The 23,292-nt window shown below is 43.5% G+C and overlaps 1 protein-coding gene across 1 annotated transcript; it reads left to right on the top strand.

Moving 5' to 3' along the window:
• The first annotated feature begins 9,652 nt into the window (after window positions 1–9,652).
• ubald2 (UBA-like domain containing 2) lies at window positions 9,653–18,124 on the top strand. Its single transcript, XM_086290260.1, has 3 exons — window positions 9,653–10,056; window positions 15,555–15,611; window positions 17,724–18,124. The coding sequence occupies exons 1-3, from the start codon at window positions 9,937–9,939 to the stop codon at window positions 18,069–18,071; spliced, it is 525 nt and encodes a 174-aa protein (XP_086146386.1). The 5' UTR covers window positions 9,653–9,936; the 3' UTR covers window positions 18,072–18,124.
• Window positions 18,125–23,292: the final 5,168 nt, after the last annotated feature.

The raw sequence follows: 23,292 nt of genomic DNA, 5'->3' as shown, positions 1-23,292 counted from the left end.
CTATGATAACTCTATGATAACTCTATGTTAACTCTATGATAATTCTATGATAACTCTATGTTAACTCTATAATAACTCTATGATAACTCTATGTTAACTCTATAATAACTCTATAATAACTCTATGATAACTCTATAATAACTCTATGATAACTCTATGTTAACTCTATAATAACTCTATGATAACTCTATGTTAACTCTATAATAACTCTATAATAACTCTATGATAACTCTATAATAACTCTATGTTAACTCTATAATAACTCTATAATAACTCTATGATAACTCTATAATAACTCTATGTTAACTCTATGATAACTCTATGATAACTCTATGATAACTCTATGTTAACTCTATGATAACTCTATGATAACTCTATGTTAACTCTATAATAACTCTATGATAACTCTATGTTAACTCTATAATAACTCTATAATAACTCTATGATAACTCTATGATAACTCTATAATAACTCTATGATAACTCTATGTTAACTCTATAATAACTCTATAATAACTCTATGATAACTCTATGTTAACTCTATAATAACTCTATAATAACTCTATGATAACTCTATGATAACTCTATAATAACTCTATGATAACTCTATGATAACTCTATAATAACTCTATGATAACTCTATGATAACTCTATAATAACTCTATGATAACTCTATGTTAACTCTATAATAACTCTATAATAACTCTATGATAACTCTATGATAACTCTATGATAACTCTATGATAACTCTATAATAACTCTATAATAACTCTATGATAACTCTATGATAACTCTATAATAACTCTATGATAACTCTATGATAACTCTATAATAACTCTATAATAACTCTATGATAACTCTATAATAACTCTATGATAACTCTATGATAACTCTATGTTAACTCTATAATAACTCTATAATAACTCTATGATAACTCTATGTTAACTCTATAATAACTCTATAATAACTCTATGATAACTCTATGATAACTCTATAATAACTCTATGTTAACTCTATAATAACTCTATAATAACTCTATGATAACTCTATGTTAACTCTATAATAACTCCCCACAAATCTTCTGAAAACTGTTGAGAGTTCATTTGAGACGCGACCAAAAGGAGAAAATAATAAAAAGTGTTTGTTTGGTTTTGACGGGGGAACATTTGATCGTCTTTAATAACAGAAACAGTTTGTGGAGAAAAAGGACCCGCTGTTCAAAGTGCCCATCTCCCTCCACCTAAAACACTTCCACAGGATACACCTGTGCGTCCTCACTGATAGCTCCTCCTGCAGACTCCTCCCTCCTCTGTCCTCCTCCAGGTCACAGAGGAGGAGAAGCCTCCCCAGGTCTCTGGTGGAGGAACCAAAGGAGGGGTTATAAAATGAGAACAGGGTCAGTCTTCATATTTAGGGTGAGTGCTTTGTGTTTCTGTTTTTGTCCTCACCGGCTCGTCTCTTTGGATTTCCTTGTCCTTTTGTTTTTGTTGCGCTCTGAACTTCTTGGTTTGTTTTTCTTTGCTTGCTTCGCCTCTGTCTTCATGGTCACATGTTACAAGAATACTGGAGTCTCTCCCTCACATAACGACTCCTCACCCCTGGGTCTGACCTCAGAGGCCTGGACTGAGAATCAGGCATCAGCCACAGGAGACGTTTTACTGCAAAACGAGGTTTTTGTCTGATTCTGAGAGTATTCGAGTACTTTAATACGGTTACTTCTTGTGCCTGACTGGGCTTGCTTGTTTGTCTGCACAATAAATGTAACATACGAGACAAACCAAAAGCTGGACCGAGCGTCTGGACTGATGCAGGCGGAGGCGTGTGTGAAGGAATGTACTTTTGTCCATAAGGCAGAAAAGGAGAGAAAGGCGAAACAAAGAGCTCGGTGCCCCTGAATGTTCTGTTAGTGTGGCTGAGTGGTTTCCTGAGGCCCCTCACAAAACTGTAAAGCTATAAAAAGGCTTCCTCATCTCCTCAAAGCTGCTCTCAACTGATCTGCACAGGCTGCTGACAGCTGCAGGCTGAGTCAGAGAAACAGAGCTTCACCTGCTCACAAACCTCTTCAGGTGTGAAGGGAGGAAGTGGGAGCTTCAGAATAAAAGCTGAATTGTGGACCTCCTCTAGAGATAAATGATGTTTTCATTCAGGACACAGATATTTCGATTGATGCGTGAGTAATGCTAACATCAGGGAGTAAATGATTAACTTTAAACCTTAACATACTTAAATGGATGAGTTTTATTAGAATACATTTGTTATTTGGCGTGAAAGTCAAAAATGAGCGATGCTCACATTTTACTTTGATTTTATGCCTGTAGTCCTGTCTCTGTCCCAACTCTCTGCTTTGTTAGCCTTCTTCACCTGTTCTCATACAGAGGTCAGAGGTCAAAGAGGGACCAGTGAAGCAGACTAACTTTAAAGAACAGAGGAGCAGGGAGAAGCGATCTGGACTCAGAGCGACTACAGAAATCTGTCATTAAACTTCACAGACTGGCTGATGGGCCCTTGGACATGCAGATGGATTACTGCCATAAACACATAAACATGTTTTCATCTGAAGCAGAAAAAACACAATAAAGACTAAATCATGACTGTAGGGACACTGAAATGGAAACAAGAAGGTCAAAAACTGAGAAAACAGCTGCAGAGACTCGAAACATCGTCCACAGTGACAAATGCTGTGAAACAAAGAGGAGACAGAAAACACACAATGATGTAAAACCAGATAAATACAACACGAGGCAAAATGTGCACAAATACATGCAAAAACACAAACAGAGACACCAAGCGCTATTCTGATTTTTATTTTCATGTGTTCCAAAAGAAAATGACAGAGCAGAATTATTAACACATACTCAGTATATTAACTGAAATTTGTTCCAGATTCAAATATTTTATTACAACTCTGCTTCAAAGTTTGTGATCTTTGAATGCATTTTTAATCACTTTGAGCTGCTGGTTTAGTAAAAATAAAATGTAATGGTCACTTTGGACTGGAACAGTCGGGCAGCAGGAAGAAGATCTAAAAGATAAAATGTCGAATAAAACTGAGCCCTTTGAACACAAATGAAAATCTATTTAAAGGTTTATTAATAATAAAAACTCCATCGTCATTTCACTCAGTTTAATTTCTGAAATCTGGTATATATGTTTGTCTGTTCGTTTTTGTATCGTTTTGTTTAAATGCACTCTGGTGTAATGTCTATGATTGGACAGATGAGGGCGCCATATACACGTGAGACGTGAAAGAGGAAAAAACTGAACCGATTGAGACGCTTTTATATTTGTGCCGTCATTAAAAAGTTATTCCTGCTACATTAATGTCGCATCCATATTTTTTTTCTCCACTGATTTCTTCCAAAGCTGAGCAGGATTCAGTGATTCCCGCTCGGAAACAGAGGAAACTCCATGAACACATCTTCACCTCCACTTTTACACACTATTAATCTATTGTATTGTATCTTTATTTGTTTCAGACATATAAAACAAAAAAAACCAATATATACACACTACATATATTTTCATTTACAGATACGAATATATATGTAGATATACACACACACACGTATGTGTTCAGATAAACAAAAAAAAAAAAAGAAATAAAACAAAATCGTCTGACATAATGTAACAATGTTTGGTCTGAAAAGGAGTAGGAAGAAGTATGAACATACTTATTAATTCCTACCCCTGCTCAACATCTTATTGATCCCACATAATTCACCTAATTCCCATCATCACATACTCCACACGATACACGAGGAGAAACATGGCTACCGTGATTGATATAATTTGGATATAATTTGATATTTTTATACATACAATGGGTGATCATCTTTATCGGTATCATATTCTTCCAAAATCAGTTTTCGAAGTATTTTCATGAACTTACTAATTCCTGAGCATTGCTGTAGATCTATAGTAAAACTATTCCACAGTTTTACCCCATAAATAGTGACACAAAAGGTTTTAACCTTTGACCGTGCTTTAAGAATCCTTAGATTCAATTTCCCCCTCAATTCATAGTCTCCTTCTCTGTCATAGAACATCCTCTGTATATTTCCTGGTAACATATTGTATCTGGCCTTGTACATAATTTTTGCAGTTTTAATTCTATTCATCTTATTTATTTAGTTATAGATTTTTTTTTAGCATTTGTTTGTTTGTTTTTCTATTACTGTGTTATTGCCTTTATTTATTCCCTTATACTGTGATTTCTCTATAGAGAAGGTCTCACTATACTTTTATTTGTGTTGTTATTACTATTGTTGTATTTCCTAATGTATTCTCCTTTGTGCTTGTTATGCTTTTGTGCAGTAGTGATGGGTTTTTTTCTCTCTCGCAGTGGTTTTTTGGGGGTTTTTTGCACTTCCTGTTCTCTGTTGTCATCACAGGAACACGTGACAGGATCTGTCAGACGTCTGTGCAACGACTCCTGTGATAATTAAAGAAACCGATTCATGTATTACTTTTATAAAGTAACCGACTTTCCTTCAAAGCTTCTCGTTTAAAGTTTAAAGTGTAGAACTGCAGATTTTTGGGGTTATTTCTGTAGTTTTGACTGAAAAATGACTGAAGCCTCATTTTTCTGTGGATGGTTGCAGTAACTGCTTTGAGCTGTGATCACACAGAGCGCAGTGAAGGTGGGAACTGTGCAGTAAAACTAAAGGATGAATCACCTCGTTTAAAAGGTGAGTTTGCTGTTCAGGGTGTAACTGAGTATTTCTGCAGTACTTGAGCACTTCCGTCAATAATCATTGTGTTTTTGTAAATACTGAGCTGTGCAGACGGCTGTTAACCATTGACTCTCACAGACCCCCCCGCTCTTGCTGTGGTGGTGAGATGACCCCCAGCTGAACTTTTCTAACATTCATCAGCAGCTCAGACGGGAACCATGAAGCACGAGCAGCTCCAGGAAGCAAGAAAAAGAAAAAAAGCAATGGTACAGAAAGCTTGATGTTCCCGTTTCATCAGAGACGACGGTGCATCGGGGGCCCTGCACGTCTCCAGCAGGCGGATAAAAGTGCATCTCGTCCTGCTGGATGAAATCCAAATGTGCTTTTGTTTTACTGCTCAGGTTCATTTTTAACATCCGCTCAGAGACAAACCCTCACCTATGAGCAAACATCCCCCACCGAGAATATGAGATAAGATAAGATAAGATAAGATAAGATAAGATAAGATAAGATAAAACTTTATTAATCCCTCGGGTGGGTTCCTCTGGGAAATTCGGTTTCCAAAAGCACAGCACCGACAGAAGTTACAGAGTAACAGAATATTATACACACACACACACACACACACACACACACACACACACACACACACACACACACACACACACATATATATATATAAATACAGAGACATATATAAATAAAATATACGAAGGGGATAAATAGAATAAATAGGAATAAAAATAAAAATACAAGTGAATTGCACATTTCAAGTATGGAGTCTATTGCACCGTTGACTATTAACAAAAGTATTGCACAGTGAGGTGAAGAGGCACTACAGCTTAGTTGTTCCCCCCTCCTTTGATGAGTACAAGTTAAAGGTCAGGTCAGTTAGTGGCTGTGAGTCACTGAGAATTCAATAAATATGTTAACAGATGACAAATATTGCACCAGAGATAAATGCAGGTTAAAAAGTCTCCGCTCGCTGATAAAACATCACTTTTCACAACATTCGATTTAATTTCACTGCCCTGACGCCACTTCTGAAGAGAATTCCAAAGATCTGAGGAATATTTGCATTTGAAGGAATTATTCAGAGATAAGAACCGACACACTTTGTTTTGAACATGGTGTCGCCTCAGCCAGCGAATCAGGACACAAACAGCATGTTCACACAGTTCAAAGTGCTCCACAGATAAAAGACAGGCTGAGCACAACAAACACGAAACAAGCATCAGAAATAAAAATATTACAGAATAAGAGAATAAAAATAAAGAAAGGGACGTCGGCGTCTTTGCACTAAAATCATTTTTCGTGGACGCCCTGGCTCGATGTGCGCCAGGGGTCAGTTTGGGGACCAGCCTTGTTTCCTGTGTATATGCCCCCCTGTCTGTGTGTAATTGACACAATGAGGACTCACATGATCATCAGAGCTGAGTGCTCTTTGTCAAGTTTAAGACTGGACAGAAATAAAAGTTGAGGAATTCAGCTGCAAACATCACACCACCAACTAACACGACCTGTCGTCTTTAAGTATCTCAAGGACACAAAGACTATCAGACCAGCGAAGCCTCCAGTGGGGGCCATCACAGTGGCTACATCCATCATTTATATACAGTCTTTGGACTAAATTATATGTATCCTCCCTCTCTGACATCACAGAGAGCCAAGATTAGAAAACACTGTGACCGACTGAGCGTTCAGAGCAGTCTGAATCCTGAGGATTACAGCACACACACTGACCTCATTAACTGAAACTTTGGCCATGTTTAATCTGCACATCCAGCTCCTGAACTGAGATACCTGACAGGTAATAAAGCAAAAGGAGAGCAGGTCCATCTGCTGTGATGTTCTCATGAGCAAACAGAACCACTAGACCTGCTGAAGCCTGTCAGGAGCTTTGTGTCCCTATAGTCTTCCTCTTTCCTCCAATAATACATAATAGATGCCCTCCTGTGCCACATGCTCCTTCACCTGCAGCAGGGCTGAATTACTCACCTGATGGCAGAAAGAGAGCCGGACAGCCTGCAGCCGAGAGCTGCTCTGCCCCGATAAGAAGATTATCAGTGTTCATCAGGAGAACCGTCACTGTGGGTCCTCTGGAGCTCAGCTCTGAGGGGACAGGCTGATAGTGTTTCGTGTCGAAGCCACGACGCTCATCCAAGCACAAACACTTGTTCCTTTTATCTGTAGCCCATCATGCAAAAGGCTTTTTAAATTTTAAAAGTGTTTGCAGAAAAATGCAGCATGTTACCAGTGGAAACCACAAACTGTATATCAAAGATGGATGTACCCCCTGTCAAGTCAAGTAGTCAAGTATTTATTTATTGTCATTGTCAAAGAACAATGAAATTGCGTTTGGGGCTTCCGTACAACCCGTAAAAAAAACCAAAAAAAAACAAAAAAACCCTTAAAACCCAAGTGTAAATATTTAACCCAGTGTGACTTCAGTGCAATGAGACAATCCTTAGCAACAACATGAGAACAAGACAGGTAATGTTCATAGGACATTCAGACAAAGACCTGAGAAACATGACAAAATGCAACAATGCAACCCGTTCAATATTATTGTACTGTGAGATATGATGGTTGTCTATTTAAGAAAGAGGGGGGGGAGAGAATAAAGATATGATGCACCAATGCAGACCAGTTCATTGCTATTAAGAAGTTGGATATGGTTATTGTCCGTGAGAGGGGGGCAGAGAGTTCAGGAGCCTCACAGCCTGTGGATACAGGCTGTTGGCCAGTCTGGATGTTCTGGCCTGTATAGACCTGTACCTTCTCCCTGAGGGCAGCAGATGGAAAAGGTGGCGCGCAGGGTGATGTTGGTCCCGCAGGATACTGTGCACCCTCCTCAGGCAGCGAGTGGGGAAGATATTACTGATCTCTGGCAGAATTATTCTCTGGAACATGACTCTATGTTTGAAGTCTCTGTGTTAGAGTTTTAGCTGCAGCCATCTTGGTTTTTGAAGCCAGAAGTGACCATGTTTAGGTTAGATGTTGGAGTGCTAAGTTAGTGGTTAGTAAGATGCATCCACATATATCTGTGTAGGTTCTCAGTTATCCAGGTCACGGAAATCTAAGGAGCTTGGAAAGACTTTTTAAAATTCTGTGAAGACATTTTACCTGCTCAGTCATCCAGGTAAGTGAATCACTGTTGGTTCTGTTCATCTGGACGTAGCGAGACGGAAGAAGTCACTTGGATGAGTGACGAAACGTTTGAAAACTCTACATCCAGATGAACAGAATCAAACTTTGGGGATTTACTTACCTGGACGATTGATCATGAATCAAAACGGAATCTTTTGGGGTCTCAAGCAAAATGTATCTTCAGTGCTAAAACCAAATGGTGGAGGCGTTTAAAGTCTATGGGAGTTATCCCTTAAGAGGGTCGTTGACCCACTATTAGCATGAGCGAAGGTGTGAAAAAAGGGCGTGGGTCATTATCAACAGAGGTTTCGGGTGAATCCATTGTGAGACTTTCCCTCACACCATCATCATTGAGATCAACTGATGCAAAACGTGAGTGGAGGTTGAGGCACCTGGGAAGGGTCTCAAAACTGTTTTGTAGGTGGCAGACAGTTGGCGTTGTAACTTACAAATCCATCTTTGAACTGTTCACAGATGGAGATGCCACCATTTGGTTTTAGAAATGAAGAAGCTTCTCGGATGGGAAATCAAATGTCCTCACGAAAGCTACAGAAGTCCGGTCAGCTTTTTGACAGTGGATGTTGGAGGAACTACAGTCTGCCACCCTGGGGCCACACCATTTAAAAGTTTCTAGAAACGTCTCTGCAAGCTCATGTGGTGAAAAGGGGTCAGGATATCAATACAAAGATCAGTTTCATGTCCTTCTTTACATTCTCGCTGTCACGTTAGTGTTTAAATAGATTATGCTTCATCATTTATAAAGCAGCATGATTTATTTTTGATGTGCTCCTGAGATGTTAATTTTGGTTTATTGTCCAATAACAACAACAACTAAGATGTTTGTGAAGGCAAAATCAATTTCATTATTAGCTCCTTATTTCAGAAAAACATCAATGTAAGTCACGTTTATAGGATATGACATATTATATGGAGCATACACATTTAAGACATGTGTATGTGGTCAGAAAAAGAAAAAGTAGTGAAAAACTAGACATACATGAATAACAGACACGTACATATCAGTATTATTACTCATGCCCCCCCGACCCGGCCCCGGATAAAGCGGATGAAGATGGATGGATGAGTCTTATTATTGTTAATAGACAAATTCAAGTTAGTTGGATTCCAACATGGATTTAATATTCTTTATATGAAAAATTTATTAATAAAAGCAATTAAATTATTTAAATCCTGGACTTTATGTACTAATAACAGAAAAATCTCTTACATCAAAACGTTTGTAAATTAACACATATCTTTAAAATACCCTGTAATTCTCATGAATATTCTGCATTACTGTGGAAACAAATTACTGAATAAATCGGTTGTGTTCGAAATGTGTTGTTTCATATTACTACAGTATATATTACAGTTTTGATAAATACAAAAGCAAACGCAAAGTAAACCTTCGTGTATTATGTAACACACTCCTTATAGTAGCCTATTTAATTTAAAATGTATTTTTGATATATCAGGTTTTTGTGGTGTATATGAGAAAAATATAGGCAGTCAGTTAAATAAATTATAAAATTAAATTTTAAAAATGTATTTAATTTATTATGTCTTTCTCGGGTTGACTCTATGAACGGGATATGTTTCAAAAAATAAAACAAAATATTTACAGTGTTTACACGTGTGAAGCTCGTGAGGAAGCAGCCAATCGGCTCTATGAGTTTACGGCAACTGGCCGATCGAACATTACGTCAGCGTAACGAACACAAATGAAAGCGCTTGTGTAACCCTACTCGACAAACACTGAGGGCGGCGTGGACGGTTTTCACTCACCCCTATTTAAGACTCCACCCACCGACACAGTCCTAACACTTAAAACCAGCGCACCGAAGAAATTTAAACTCGTTTCATCGATAGCCAATCAGCGCCTCTGTAGTACTCTCTCGCCGTGGAGTCGTCCAATCAGTGACGCGTTGCTCTTTGTTGTTGCGATGACATGAAAACATTGTTGTTGCTGCTGCGGAGACTCACGGACAGACGAGCAGGAAGGACGGAAGGTTCGCGGGGCTTCCTTCAGGTCCGGGTTTAGTTATTATCATTTTTTTTATTTTTTAGAAAAAAAGGTGGCAGTTTTTGTCTGTAAAGGAGCCGCGGGAGCAGCCATGTCGGTCAATATGGAAGAACTGAGGCACCAAGTGATGATAAACCAGTTTGTTTTGACGGCTGGCTGCGCCGCGGATCAGGCGAAGCAGCTCCTCCAGGCGGCCCACTGGCAGTTCGAGGTGAGTGGGAGGTTTATTTACACGTTGAGTCCTTTTATTAACCCCCACGCGTGATTTGGTGTACAAAGAGGTGCCCGTGAACTCGCTGTGGTGATTGTTTTGAGGATTTCCCGTGCTGCCTCGCTGCCATGCGCTCCCGGGGCTAGCGTTAGCCGCCTAGCCGCGCTGAGGACGTGGTGTTCGATGCTTTTTGTTTACATTCTCCGTCGCCTCGCCGTTAAGCTAGCTGCTGTTAGCCGGGCAGAGCGGTAGTGCGCTCGGGTTGGACCAGGGCTGTGTAAGGCTAGAGTAGAGCGGTGTTTATTTTGGCGTGGAGATGCTGATAAGATAAGATGCGCTGTTTTTCATCCGCTCGCATTACTCACAGATCATAAACTACAGGTCAGGCTTGTTTACCGTCAGAGCTCGCGGGGTGATCTGATGGATCAGCCCCTCCCTGCCCAGCTCAAAAACAATCGTTTCATCACGTTTCCTGTGTGAGTTTCTGGAAGCACAGCGAGCGGCTCTCTGCGTGTTTGTGTCCGCTTCACGGAGCGGATAAAGAGGTCAGACCGTGCGTGCTCCCCGCTAAGCGCCCTGACATTGATCCCGGTGCTTCTCGGTTATATATAGACCGATTAAGATGCATTATCCTTCCAGCTGTTCCTATACACGGACCTCCGTGTGCCATTAACACCTATTAGAAGTTGAAGCTGGCTGGTGGAGGTCAGTTTGAGCTGTTTCTTCGCAGTTTTCCCAACGTGGCGCTCGTGTCTCTAACTATGATTCAAAGCCGAGAAGTCCTCCTCTAACAGGGCGAGGCAGGCCAGCGGATAACAGAAGACGAGCCTTTAGCTGCTCGTTGTGTTTAGTGGGAGTCATAAAATGCGTGGTTGAGCTGCTGGTTCTCCTCTTTTTCCCCTCTCATGAAGAAAGTGGGTCCCATGATATTAATCTGATACGCATGCCGGGGACGTGACTGTTTACTGGGCCTGTGATGGTCAGGCTAATAATTCAACAAAGCGTACAGTGTAAATACACAGGCCAGCTGTAAGTCATTACAGAAGGCTCTGTGCTCACTGGAAAATGAAAAGTAGCCACTATTGATCAGATTTTGTTGAACAACAAACTTGGAAATTTCTATGAAGTGACAGTCAGGCTCCCTCTGCTCCTCACTGGTTTCCTCTTTCATTGCTAAACAGGCCTGAGCTTGTTTCCTTCATGTGCTGCAGCACAGAGCGCTGTATTTTCGCCAGCTTATGAAGAAAACACACTCGCACTCGTGTTTGAAATCCTCCTCAGCCTCTCTCTAACCACCGATCACAGATTGTGGATCGGATTAAGATTTGGGGATTTTCCTTTTCATGGATCCAAAATGTTAATTGAATGATCTCAGACTGGATCGCTGGAAGAAGCCTGACATTTTTATTTTGGCCCACCTTTAAAAAGCAGAAATGCACAGACTGTGCTGAGCCTGATAAGGCAGGATTGGCAGTCCATCAGCCATTCCTGAAAAGTTGTTTCACTACGGTTCTGTGCTGCGTCACCTCACAGCAATTTGTGAACGTTATTCTTATTCAATGAAATAAATAAAGGATAAAAAAAAAGATTTAGGTGTACCCAGGTCCTGTTTACAACTTCTGCTCCCATCTGTCTGCGTTTGTGTGGATGATTTCTCCTTGACCACCTCCCAGAACATCTGACATTTCATCAAACGCACCCATCCGCAGCATTGACCTGCTGAACAGCTAACGGTCACCTGAGCTTCCACGCCTCTGTCTGTTGCAGCCAGGTGCTGCACCGGGAGGGGAGGAGGCGGTGGTGATGTTTGGAGTACTGTCAGGAGTTGGGGTTATGACTCTGATTGGCTGACTTGTTTATTTGGAAAAAGTGCTGTGCACTGCTACTTTGTGTGACTGGAAACTGGGATTAAGGAGTGTTGTTGTGTCTCTGGGGTGAGTCACTAACCTTCACGTTACCTGGACAACATAATACAGCTGAATCCTGGAAGACAACGCTGAGGGAGAAGCACGGGTTAGAGGCGCAACCTTGGTGTGAAGGATGTGGGCGTTCCTCGCGTCTGAGATGCCGGACTTGCAGTCAGACCTCAGTCCCACGCTAACATGTCCCCACAGCAGGCTGTTATTTTGTTTTGGTGTTTGCTGAATGAAGAGAATCGAGCTGCAGTTCCTCTAATGTCCACTGGAGGCTCCAGCAGTTAGTCAGTCCCCATAGACTCCCATGTTAGAGCATTCCAGCAGAAATCAACAGGTTTACAGCCTGATACACAAACTCGTTCAGTCTCTGTGGACAATTTCCTCTTTTAGAACAATCGTCCAGGTGTTTACGTTCACGCTGGATGTCCTGCTGACTCACAGGTCAAAAATAATCTGTATTTATCTTGCCTGTGTCACTTGCCTCTCACTGACATCATACAGACCCAAGAGTAGAAGTTTCAAAGTTTACATTTATGGGGAAAGATTGAATGATGTTAAGGAACCGCGTGACCACAGACCTTCAGCCGGCTGTGAAGAGACTAGGGCTGCCACAAACGATTATTTTGATAGTCGACTAGTCACCGATTATTTATGCGATTAGTCGACTAATCAGATCATCATCCATTGGACGTAAAACTACAGCTTATTGCACCAGCAGCATCTGCTCTTATATAACTATCATTAGCTTACAGCTTTAAGTGTTTCAGGTCTGTGCTAACTAAAAATAAAGACAAGATGATAGTTTATTAAATTTTAATGAAATTTGCAGATTGTTTCGGTGAAGTTTAATAAACTCCTTCCTATCTAAAATATAACAGGACACTGGAGTAAATTCTCGAGCATCTCACACTTCTGATAATCAGCTGTCTGCTTGACGTTTATTCAGCTGTGTAAAAACTATAACTTTAATCTCAGACAAACTGATTTACTCACCAACAAATAAAATACTAAAAAAAGAAAAAAAAGCCAAACAACAACATTTTTAATTTATCTAAGTGACTCATATATATTTAACCTGAGTCGCGAAAGACGGCGGTGGGTTTGAAAACAATTTGCCGGGAGTCCGGTGTTCTCACGGCTCTAGTTAGCCTAGCCCCCGGCTAGCTATCGAGCTAGTGGGTAACAGACGTCTCCGAAAACGTCGGAGCGCTTTTGAAAATATGTGGTGTCCTGATAAACTGAGCCGATATTTGAGGTTTACACAGCTACATTCTCGCCTGAAAATATGTTAAACGTTTATTTTGTGACCCAGAAAGAATTAATATTAAAACTAACTAGCTGCCGCCATTGTTGGAAACTAAGCTGGGCTTATTAGCTATGAATTCTGGGACACAGCTGCTTCTTCTTCTTTGGGGTTTAACGGCAGCTGGCATCCTTGTACATGCAGTGCTGCCATCTTCTGTTTCAGTCCGTTATTACACTCTTAAATCCTGCTACTTATTCCTGCGTCTTTTGTGATCTTACAAAGCTTCAAACGACGCGTCGACTATTAAATTAGTCGTCGACGATTTTGATAGTCGACGTAATCGTGACTAGTCGACAAATCGTGGCAGCCCTAGAAGAGACGCACGGACCTTAAATAATCCTGAGATTTAACCTGTGGACGAGTAACTGGAGTAACGAAGTTGGTGGAAGAAGTTTGTTTGAGGGGAAAGAAAGCTTTTGAAAACAGACCCGAGCGCTGAGTGACGTTGGCAGGTCCAGATGAGTGTTTTGTGTTGATTATCATGTTGATGATGCTGACTGTGTTTGTACAGTGTTGACTCGTTCTGAGCGAACACAGTGACACGTGAGGAGCCCGAAGCAGGAAATGTGTTCATGCTGTTTTTGTAAAATTACTACAATGACAGTGAAAATAGCTGCTGATTAACTTCCTGTCGAACCGCCCGGTTTGCCCCTTTGCTGAAAGAGGAAGTTTCTTTTTCTGTTGGAGCTTCTGTTTTTTTTTGTCCTTGGTCATGAGGCACTAGAGTGAAAGTAAAAGCCGTCACGCCGCCGTGAACCGTTTTCCCTCTGCAAGGACTTTTAAAGACACTCGCAGGTTACGGAGTTTCCTGCAACAAACCAGAAAATTAAACGAGACGAGACAAAGAGCGGCTCTTTGCACAATAGCGGCCGAGCACTTTCGCTCTTTGAGATGGGTGTCACGTTGTACGGCAGACATTCCTGCGCCACCGCTGTTGTTAAACAACCACGGCTGGGGGGAGGGGGAGGGAAGGGCACGGCATTCATTCAAGTGTTGGGAACAAAAAAGAAGAAACTGAGCTGCAAAACAAGCTCACGCTCCCTGTTCAGACCACAGGAGCTCTGCAGTCCCACAGTTATTGCAGACATTGAACTCGGCAAACACCACATTCAGTGATTTTTATCTGTTATGCACGGTTAAATATTGTGCTGGTTTTAATGTTCCTGCACGTCGAAGATGCTGGGAACAGTGGAGCTCCGAGGCGTTCGAGTCCTTAGTGCAGAAACTGGCTGTCTCAGTTTTAAGTGTTGGGAATGGAAAGTCTAAAGTGGTCCCCTCCTGGTCAGTTCCCACCTGTGGGATGACTCCACCCCCCGCAACATTGCTGGGGGGGGGGGGTCCCTTGGGTCCTCGGGAAATGTTTTGTAGCGTTGGGTCGGCCCGGTGTTTCTCCTTCTGCAATCACAGCGTGCGTTTGAGTTCACAACAAAGACGATGCGTACGTGAAGCCAACTCGTTTCCCTGTTTGCACAATCAGGAGACGCACTGTTTACATTTCAGGCTGCTGTGAGGGAAAGCTGGAAAAGTTCGACGAGTGCTCGTGTTTTGTCTTCTGAAAACTTGCAGACCTTCAGAGATACGAGCGTTTGAGTCAGTCCAACCCAGCTCAATGTCACACAGGACGAAACAGGAGACGCTGATGAGACTCTTTGTTTCTTACTTCACTGCCAGTGTTTCTGCGCCACAGCTGCTTAAATCCGAACACTTTCAGCGTGTTTCTGCAAACATGAAACTAAACGTCTTTTTGGGTTTTGTGAGGTTGTCTCTGGCGGTTAATGCCCCGAGACAGGAAATGAAAAATGATGTGACACATGAGTCCATGATCATAAATAAGTCAGTCCTTTTATAACTGATCAGTTTTCCTGTTTCAGTGATTATTGGGTATGTTATCAAAGCTTCCAGGCGCGATGACCTCGGCTGCTTCAGGTGGTTTGGCTGTGAAATAAGCTCGTTTTCGTTCCGTGGCTTTAAAAATGTTGTCAGCTCTGCAGGAAGCTGCAGATCATTTCTTCAGAAACAGAAAGTCTGGTTTTTGTTCGCCTCCCTCGAGGTTTCACTCCCAGCAGCTCTGCAGAAAAAAGAGTCTCTGCGGTCTGATGACTCAGTTTCAGGTCCCAGCGTGGAGATGATACGTTTAGCCCTTTGTGTTAACGATGGTGAAAGGTGGGGGTATGGGGCGGCCCTTCCTGTCTGAGGTTTTGGGGGAAATGAATGCGTCCTGCTTGCTCTCCATGTGGAAACGTAACTCGTCCTTCTGCCTCTCTTTCTGTCTGCAGACGGCCTTGAGCTCCTTCTTCCAGGAGGCCAACGTCCCCGGGCATCACCACCAGATGGTAAGTGCGTGAAAACGTTACTAAACACAACGATTTTATGAAAGTCTTCTGTGGTTGTGGTTGGATGGTTCAGCGTGGCGATCCACAGGCTGCCGTTCAGACATCAGGAAGCAGTTCGATGGTCCACGCCATTCCTTCTTCCTGCATCTGCCGGTTGGTTTAGTCACAGAGAGCAGAAGGTGGAGGGCGAGCTGCTCGCACAGACGCTGTGTTTGTGTTTGAGCGCTGTTAGGACGACGGGCGTGTGCAGCCATAATAACTGTTTAATCTCCAACTGCAGCCCTGTAATTTAATAATTACCAGCTTATAAAGAGAAAATGTGCAGACCTGCGTCACAGTGAGCAGACAGGTGTGTGTGTGCGTGTGTGTGTGTGCGTGTGTGTGTGTGTGTGTGTGCGTGTGTGTGTGTGTGTGCGTGTGTCTTCTCATTAAATCTCCTGCCTCTGCCTCCCTGGATCTGATCCTCGGTCGTGCTGGGACGCCTGCAGCAGGCGTGTTTTGTTTTCATTCCTCCTCCTCTGGTTTGTGTGCACGCGTTGGGAGGGGGGGGCATGTTGAGGCAGCAGGCTGCTTTGTTGTTATTTTGGGTGACATCATCTTCATCATCTGCACTGAAGCAACTCAGCGCTCTGAGCGAGCATCAGCTGCCCAACTTCCTCCCGGGGTGCACAGGAGGAGGAGGGAGCAGTGATGTGGAGCCTTTATTGTGAAAGTAATGAGTTTGTTTGAGGCTCAGAAAATGGCAGAGTTTGGACTTTTTGCCGTAAGAACAAATATTGACAAATTTAGTGGAATATTTTAGAAAAATGTAAAAAATATTTTGAGTACAAACAGTTTTTCGGAGTATGGGGGAAATGGGAATCCACATGTGTCTGTAAAGTGATGAACTATTAAAGATAACACTGAAGTCTTGAGGAAATAAAAAGCTCCGCGGGAACCAGCCGAGCGGCTTCTTCTCCTTCTTAGACGCCTCGGAGATTAATGAGAGAGCGTGTGTGCACGTGCAGCAGCGCCTCAGAGAGTTAATAAGAACCAATCAATCCTGTTCCTGAGGATCATTTTTGACTCGTAAGTAAAAGTTTGATTATTTGGCTCTGTGTGAGGTCACGTGGCGCCCGGCAAGCTGGTGTTGTTCTTGGTCCAACGTCATCGGTGCGATGCATCAACACGCAGCACACCACAGAACCGGTTCTCCGAGGCTCACGGGAAATCTACAGAGGCGAGGCCGTTTGTAACGAACACGCCGATCAGGCCTGAACAGCAGCAGGAAAATGCCCGCAGGTTTACCGCCTCTGCACGCCGTGCACCTCAGCGCTGAAACAACACACCCGGCTGTTTACGTCGGGAAGGAGGCCTTTCGCCGGCTCAACGTGAACATGTGAGAAGGCGGAGCTCCAACAGGCAGCGTAAAAGTCACTGTGGTCATCCCGCTGTTGTTTTGGTGACACAGATCTGTGGCTGCAGGCGCAACTCTGTTTGTTTCGGTGTGCTTCGAATTGACGTCGCTAAACATCATGAGATGGGCCGTAAAAGGAAGGGGAAGGGCTAAAAGGTCTGCACCTGAGACTCGGGTTCAACCATCTGTACCACATATGGAGGGTAATTAATGTCAGTTTTATCTCGGGCGCTGGTGGAGACTCCAGGAAGTTCCTGCAACCTGCCAACAGACGGTTATTGCCCCCCCAGTAAACCATAAACATAAAAAAATATATAAATATGGGTGCAGCCAGCGTGTCGTCGTGGCTCGGGTTTTGGTTCCACCGTGTTGGTTTATTGTCTGCAGACTCGCAGCTGCTGACCTCATTAAAACGAAGCTGTTTAATAATCTTATTTTCATTGAGCAGCATGTGTGGCTCCGCCTCCAGCAGCCTTAGAAAGTCTGGGTCATCCAATGGCCCTCTTGACTTTCCTTCGCTGTGTGTGTGTGTGTGTGTGTGTGTGTGTGTGTGTGTGTGTGTGTGTGTGTGTGTGTGTGTGTGTCAGCAGAGCTCCAACTCTTTACAGTTCAGGTTTTTCTTCTTCTGACTTCACATTAAAGCATTTGAAGTTTTACAACAAGTCCTCCAGGCTTTTATTTTGAAACCATCCTCCCTCTCTCTCCTCTTCCTGCAGATGTGCACTCCCAGAAACACCCCCGCCACGCCACCCAACTTCCCCGATGCCATCACCATGTTCTCCAAACTGCGGGCGTCCGAGTGTGGCTCCGGCAGTGGGCCCTCCCAGGCGTCCATGGCGTGCTCTCCACCGACTCACTCCTCCACGGCGGGATTCGGCTCCTTCTGGGCGTCCTCGCCACCCAGCCACCAGCCGGCCTGGCTGCCCCCGTCATCGCCCACGGGCCACCACATGCATCACAATCACTACCACCACATGCAACAGACTCCTATGTGGCCCCCCGTCTCCCAGCCCAACGGCTCCCAGCAGCCCCCTGTTGTATCGGCACTTCATGGACAGAGATGAGGCTGAGCGGGCGGGCTGAGTGAGCTCGGGCAGGGCGGGAGGGTCTGGGGTTTTAGGGGCGGGAGGGGGGAGGATTTCTTGTTTCTCGTTTCTCTGAACTGAACACGAGCAGTTTGGCTTTGCTGCGAGCCGGAGGGCGACACTGGAGGGTCTCCGAGGACACTGAGAAACTGAACCCAGCCACGCTCTGAGCAGAACCCCAACAGAGCACTTACCGAGGATCGGAGCCATGAGACGTGATTTTTAGAGACTCTCTTTTCATTTGTCAGAAAAAAATCAGACAGGAAGTCGACAATAAACCAGCAGACCAAGAGGAGGACGAATCAGACGTGTGTGTGTTTGGAGTACAGATGTGCATCAACAGGTCAGCTACAAAGTTTCCGCCCGGGCTGCAGACACTAACGTGATGTCAGAGACGATCCCAGTTTGTGCTTCTCACTGAGTGCCGAGTTGTTTAAGGAGGTTTTTCTGAGCTGGATGGAAAAATGTTGAGTTTGCTGCACACCTGCCAGATGTGAACACAGCTGGAAGTGAGAAACTGTGCCTGAGGCAGAAAATTTAAAATAAATGTAATCTTGTTTATGTCCAATGATTCTTTTTTTTTTTTTTGTCGTTCTCTTTGCTTCACGATTCCTCGTTTCCACCTCCTGAATCTACAGATTTTTAATTCCACTTACAAATAAATAAAACTAAACACCTGCTCTGATTCTTTCACATCTGCTGATGTGATGAAATAAACCGCAGATATGAGAAGGTTGGACAGAACGTGACGTCCTCAGTCTTCATCTGACAGTCAAAGCGTTACCTTTGTGCACAGCTGAGGTTCTTTCAGAATGATTCAGGCTTTTCTTTACTATTTAAATCAAAAATTGGACTTAAATCATCAAGTTTGTGTTTTGTCATGGAAACTGTAACACCATCATAGACTGTATATAAAAGATGGACATCACCCATTAATTTGAAACGTCCTGTTTTAAAACATTCAGTTGGCGACTTACTGAGTGACTTTGACCATAAACTTATCAGGAAAGTACAGCTGAGGTCAGAGGTCAAGTGAGCAGTAAGTAAAAGAGTCGCCCCCTGTTGGGCATTAGCAGGAATGCATCATTTTCAATGTTCATGCCCAGAAGCCACATCAGTCTTTCATGAGCAGTGCGTGCAAGTGCTTCGGGGCACAAATTAAAAAAACAAAACCTAAATATCTCCTCCTTTTTTAAAAAAATTTTTTCGTATCTTTGTTTGGATTGAGATCTTTATTGTGCAGCAGATTTGATATTTTTTCATTGCACTGATCTAGATGCACCGATGTAGACGAGCTCAGTAATGTTCGCCAACGTCTGTGGGTGGGGTCAGCTGTGATGATGAGCTGAGTGCGGCGAATAAATGACAGAAGAAGAAGAAGAAGGTCAAAAATGAGCTGCTGATGTGAAGCCGGATTAGAGAGCAGAACTCGAGCGTCCACTTTTCTGGGTTGTAAATAAAGATTCCAGTTGAACTTCTGAGAGCGCTTCTATTTTTTTTTTAATGTCGGCTCCTCCGCCATGTGTCTGCGAGAGGTTAAAGGTCGACTCGGCAATTTCCACACAACCTTTCAGACAACCAAACGCTCCTACCTCCACCTGTGTGAGTGGGCGGGGCCCCGCGCTCGCTCTGAATGTACTCCGCAGAACTTCCTGTTTGACAAGTCCTGCATGCGTCACGGCGAGTAAAATAAAGTTGCGTTTACGTCACGAGGAAGAGGAGTGAGGAGTTTTCAGGTTTTGTTCTGACAATCAGCCGTTCGTGAACAGCGTTTATTCGCTGCAGGAGGGGCGTGTCGGTCTCTGACATCGGAGACTCTCAGATTTAAATGATGCGAGGGAACTCGAGCGCTGTGAGCTAACAGGCTAAACGCTCAGCTTTACGGCAACGCCTGCACGCTGTCAGACTTTAATGTGACGTAACGCTGTCCAAACGCTGTTTACGCCAAATTCCTTTTTACAAAGCGAGGACACTTTCAGCAGAACGTCGCGGCGCTGAAATGGTGGGAAAATTGTTGCCACAGTCAAACACGTCGTGTTTGACTCGTCTGGGTTAATGCGATGGTGTCAGGTTGTAGCTGTTCGTCTCTGCAGAAATCCAACCCTCTGAGGAGCCCACGCGTTAACCCTGGAACTGAACTTTATGAAGAGATTTGCTTAAAATGAACTAAGAACAGATTCTTAATCAATCGTTAACAGTTTAATCGACACTGGTTCGATTGTTGGAGCCTCGATCGGCTCCACTGGTGGAAGCGTAACCGAGTATTTAGAGTTAAAGATGTAAATGTAACAGTCTTACAGCTGAGTCGTTGGAAAAGTTTAAGCGTGAAACATTTGGACTGAAGATCAACTAATGATCGGCTGATCGATCCCTTTTAAAGTTTAATGATTTCCAGTCCATCATGTCAGTAAACGCAAGTTTGGCTTTAAAAAACTTGGAAAATCAGATTTTTTCCAAGTACAAAATTTCACATTTGCGACTGAACCCACCAAAGCTTTGGTTTATGGGCTCAGTCGTTGGTGGATCGCACAGCCGCCGCCAGCTTTTCCACAGTGAAACGCGGAGGTCAGTGGACGCCTTTCAGGGTCCAAGCTTTTAAAGAGACCTTTTCCTAAAAGTCTTATCTCTGATGATGCGTTCGCTGACCTCAGGGCAAATTTTTTCCAGTCTGAACTCGTTCTGGAGGAGTTGAGGCAAATGAGGAGCGGCTGGAAGGTGACCTCCCGCCTGGTTTGTTGTTGCCGACGATCTGCGGGGTTCGGAGGCTCTGTTTGAGATTCCCGCAGCGTGGATTAACCGGCCTGTCCACTCTGCTCCTACTCTTGTTTTTGCAACATATTTTAGGCCTTTCAAATCCAGCCGAGGACTTTACAAACTGATCGAAGGGTCATTAAAAGATGTTTTTAGCTCTGGTCACTTCCTCACAGACTCTGATCCACGACTCTGTTTTAGAGATTTCGCTCATGAACTTTTTTTTCACTTCCTTTGTTTAAATTTGTATTTATATGTTTAATAAAACAACTTCTGATGTGTACTTCCTCTGGGCTCTTCTGTCTTTCTTGGCAGTGTTTAGTCACGCCACACCTATTTTAGTTTTACTGTAAGAGCGAAAGAAAGACGGTTGTACTTCTTTGCATTTGAGTTTGAGGAAGGATGTGGTCGGGCCGGGTGTCAAACTGAAGAGTCAGTAAGAACCAAAGTAACGTGGATTAATGAGCCGCTGCTGAAAGTGAAGCGAACGCAGCTATGTGACACATGTAAATAAGGAAGGATACGCCATTACACGAACGGGACGAGATTTCAGGAACTTTTTACTGTTGGAGCGGCTCCAGTCTGACGAGTTCACAGCGTCCTCCGCTTGACTGATGTGAACTTTAAAGGCCTGCTTGGCCACATTTAATAACCCTGCTGGGCTCTTAGCCAGGCATCAGCCATAACCTTCAAATGATCAGTTATAAAATACATTTTTCCACATTATATCATCATGAAGCAGTCAGCCTACAGTGACCACAGTCTGCTCACACTGGTGCTGAAGACAAAATATTCACAGCATATTCTCAGTGGGTTTGGTGGAGAAGAGGACTGAATAGATGGTGGAACGGTGAAGGTGGAGTTTAAACACCTGGAGACCAGGTGGAGACGAGTGACGGGGTGGCAGCAGGAGGGAAAGGGCAGGTTGGTGTGAGACCGATGATGGCCGATGTTAGTTTCTCTCACGTTACACTGGCGACACGTGTTTATATTAAATGCTGCCAATGAAAATAAACGTATGTAAAAGAAATCTCAGTTGGCTTCCAGCACCCCGACTGAACGGAAACAGAACATCAGGGGCCACAGCCCAGGCTTGAGTGAGCTGAACGCCAGCATGTCCGTGTACGAACACTGACCCGGCTTCCTGAATCACACTGAACGTGCTGACACCTGAACTCAGCTTCTGATGCCACAGCCTCACCTGACAGCGCCTTTGATACGACGCCTGGATTTAAAGCCCAGTTAGTCACTCATGTGACTGGTAGTTTAAAAAGAAAGCACGAAAAAGTCAAAGTCAGTCTGCGTTAAAAGCTTCTGCACAGAGACTTTAATGCATGAAGGGAGTAAAAGTTTGGTTTCAGACACGATGTGTGTAAAACATCACTGAGGGGAAAGAAAAATCTGACCCTCATAAAGATTTTATGTTTACATTGTGTATTTACAGTGTTTTTTATTCAGGTCCTGATCTATAAACTTGGGGAGTTTTCCAGGACGGGAAAACAGTTTAGAGTTCCCAGGTTTTCCAGGCTGCCTGGAGTCGGACTGAAGCACAGACCTAATGTGTTGAAAGACAGGAAGCTTCAGGAGTTGTAACTGCACCTCTCCCTCCTGCTTTTGTATTTACTCATCAGCGTGTCCTTCCTGCTCGCGGCCTCGTGTTCCTGTTAACAGGAAGTACTTTTGCTGCTGGTAGTGATGATGTAATTCCCCACATGATGCAACAGCTGAGTCCTGAATGTGTGAATGGGTGGATGATTGTGTATAGTGTAAAGCGCTATACAAATACACACCATTTACCATCCTCGGCTCGCTGACAGATCAACACGACAACAACACAACTCTTCTCTGGCCCACGAGGCTTTATGAGAGCTCTGCATGTTTAGATCAGTGTTTCTGATCCTTCTCACTATATATATATATATATATATCCATAGGTCCCTCATCCTATTCATGTAACCCCTTCCACGAGCTAAGATCCTGTGGGACTTCCAGATACAGACGGACAAAATGGTGGTGGCTAACCAACCGGACATAGTGGTGGTAGACAAACAGAAGAAGACGGCCGTAGTGATCGATGTAGCGGTTCCGAATGACAGCAATATCAGGAAGAAGGAACACGAGAAGCTGGAGAAATACCAAGGGCTCAGAGAAGAGCTCGAGAGGATGTGGAGGGTGAAGGTAACGGTGGTCCCCGTGGTAATCGGAGCACTAGGTGCGGTGACTCCCAAGCTAGGCGAGTGGCTCCAGCAGATCCCGGGAACAACATCGGAGATCTCTGTCCAGAAGAGCGCAGTCCTGGGAACAGCTAAGATACTGCAGGACCCTCAAGCTCCCAGGCCTCTGGTAGAGGACCCGAGCTTGAAGGATAAACCGCCCGCAGGGGCGTGCTGGGTGTTTTATATATATATATATATATATATATATATATATATATATATATATATATATA

Source organism: Aulonocara sp. 'chitande type north' Nkhata Bay, linkage group LG4, assembly GCF_057382095.1.
Source record: "Aulonocara sp. 'chitande type north' Nkhata Bay isolate Kocher_YH1m ecotype deep benthic linkage group LG4, A_spYH_male_GT1.1, whole genome shotgun sequence".
Lineage (NCBI taxonomy): Eukaryota > Metazoa > Chordata > Actinopteri > Cichliformes > Cichlidae > Aulonocara > Aulonocara sp. 'chitande type north' Nkhata Bay.
The sequence above is the reverse complement of the archived record's forward strand: the minus strand, read 5'-3'. Positions and strand labels throughout refer to the sequence as shown.

Bases quoted from the DNA above. Each gene is read 5' to 3' on its own strand.
- ubald2 (XM_086290260.1), top strand. From the start codon at position 9,937: ATGTCGGTCAATATGGAAGAACTGAGGCACCAAGTGATGATAAACCAG. The intron at 10,057-15,554 runs GTGAGTGGGAGG...TTCTGTCTGCAG, and splicing joins CGGCCCACTGGCAGTTCGAG to ACGGCCTTGAGCTCCTTCTT. The intron at 15,612-17,723 runs GTAAGTGCGTGA...CTCTTCCTGCAG, and splicing joins CCGGGCATCACCACCAGATG to ATGTGCACTCCCAGAAACAC.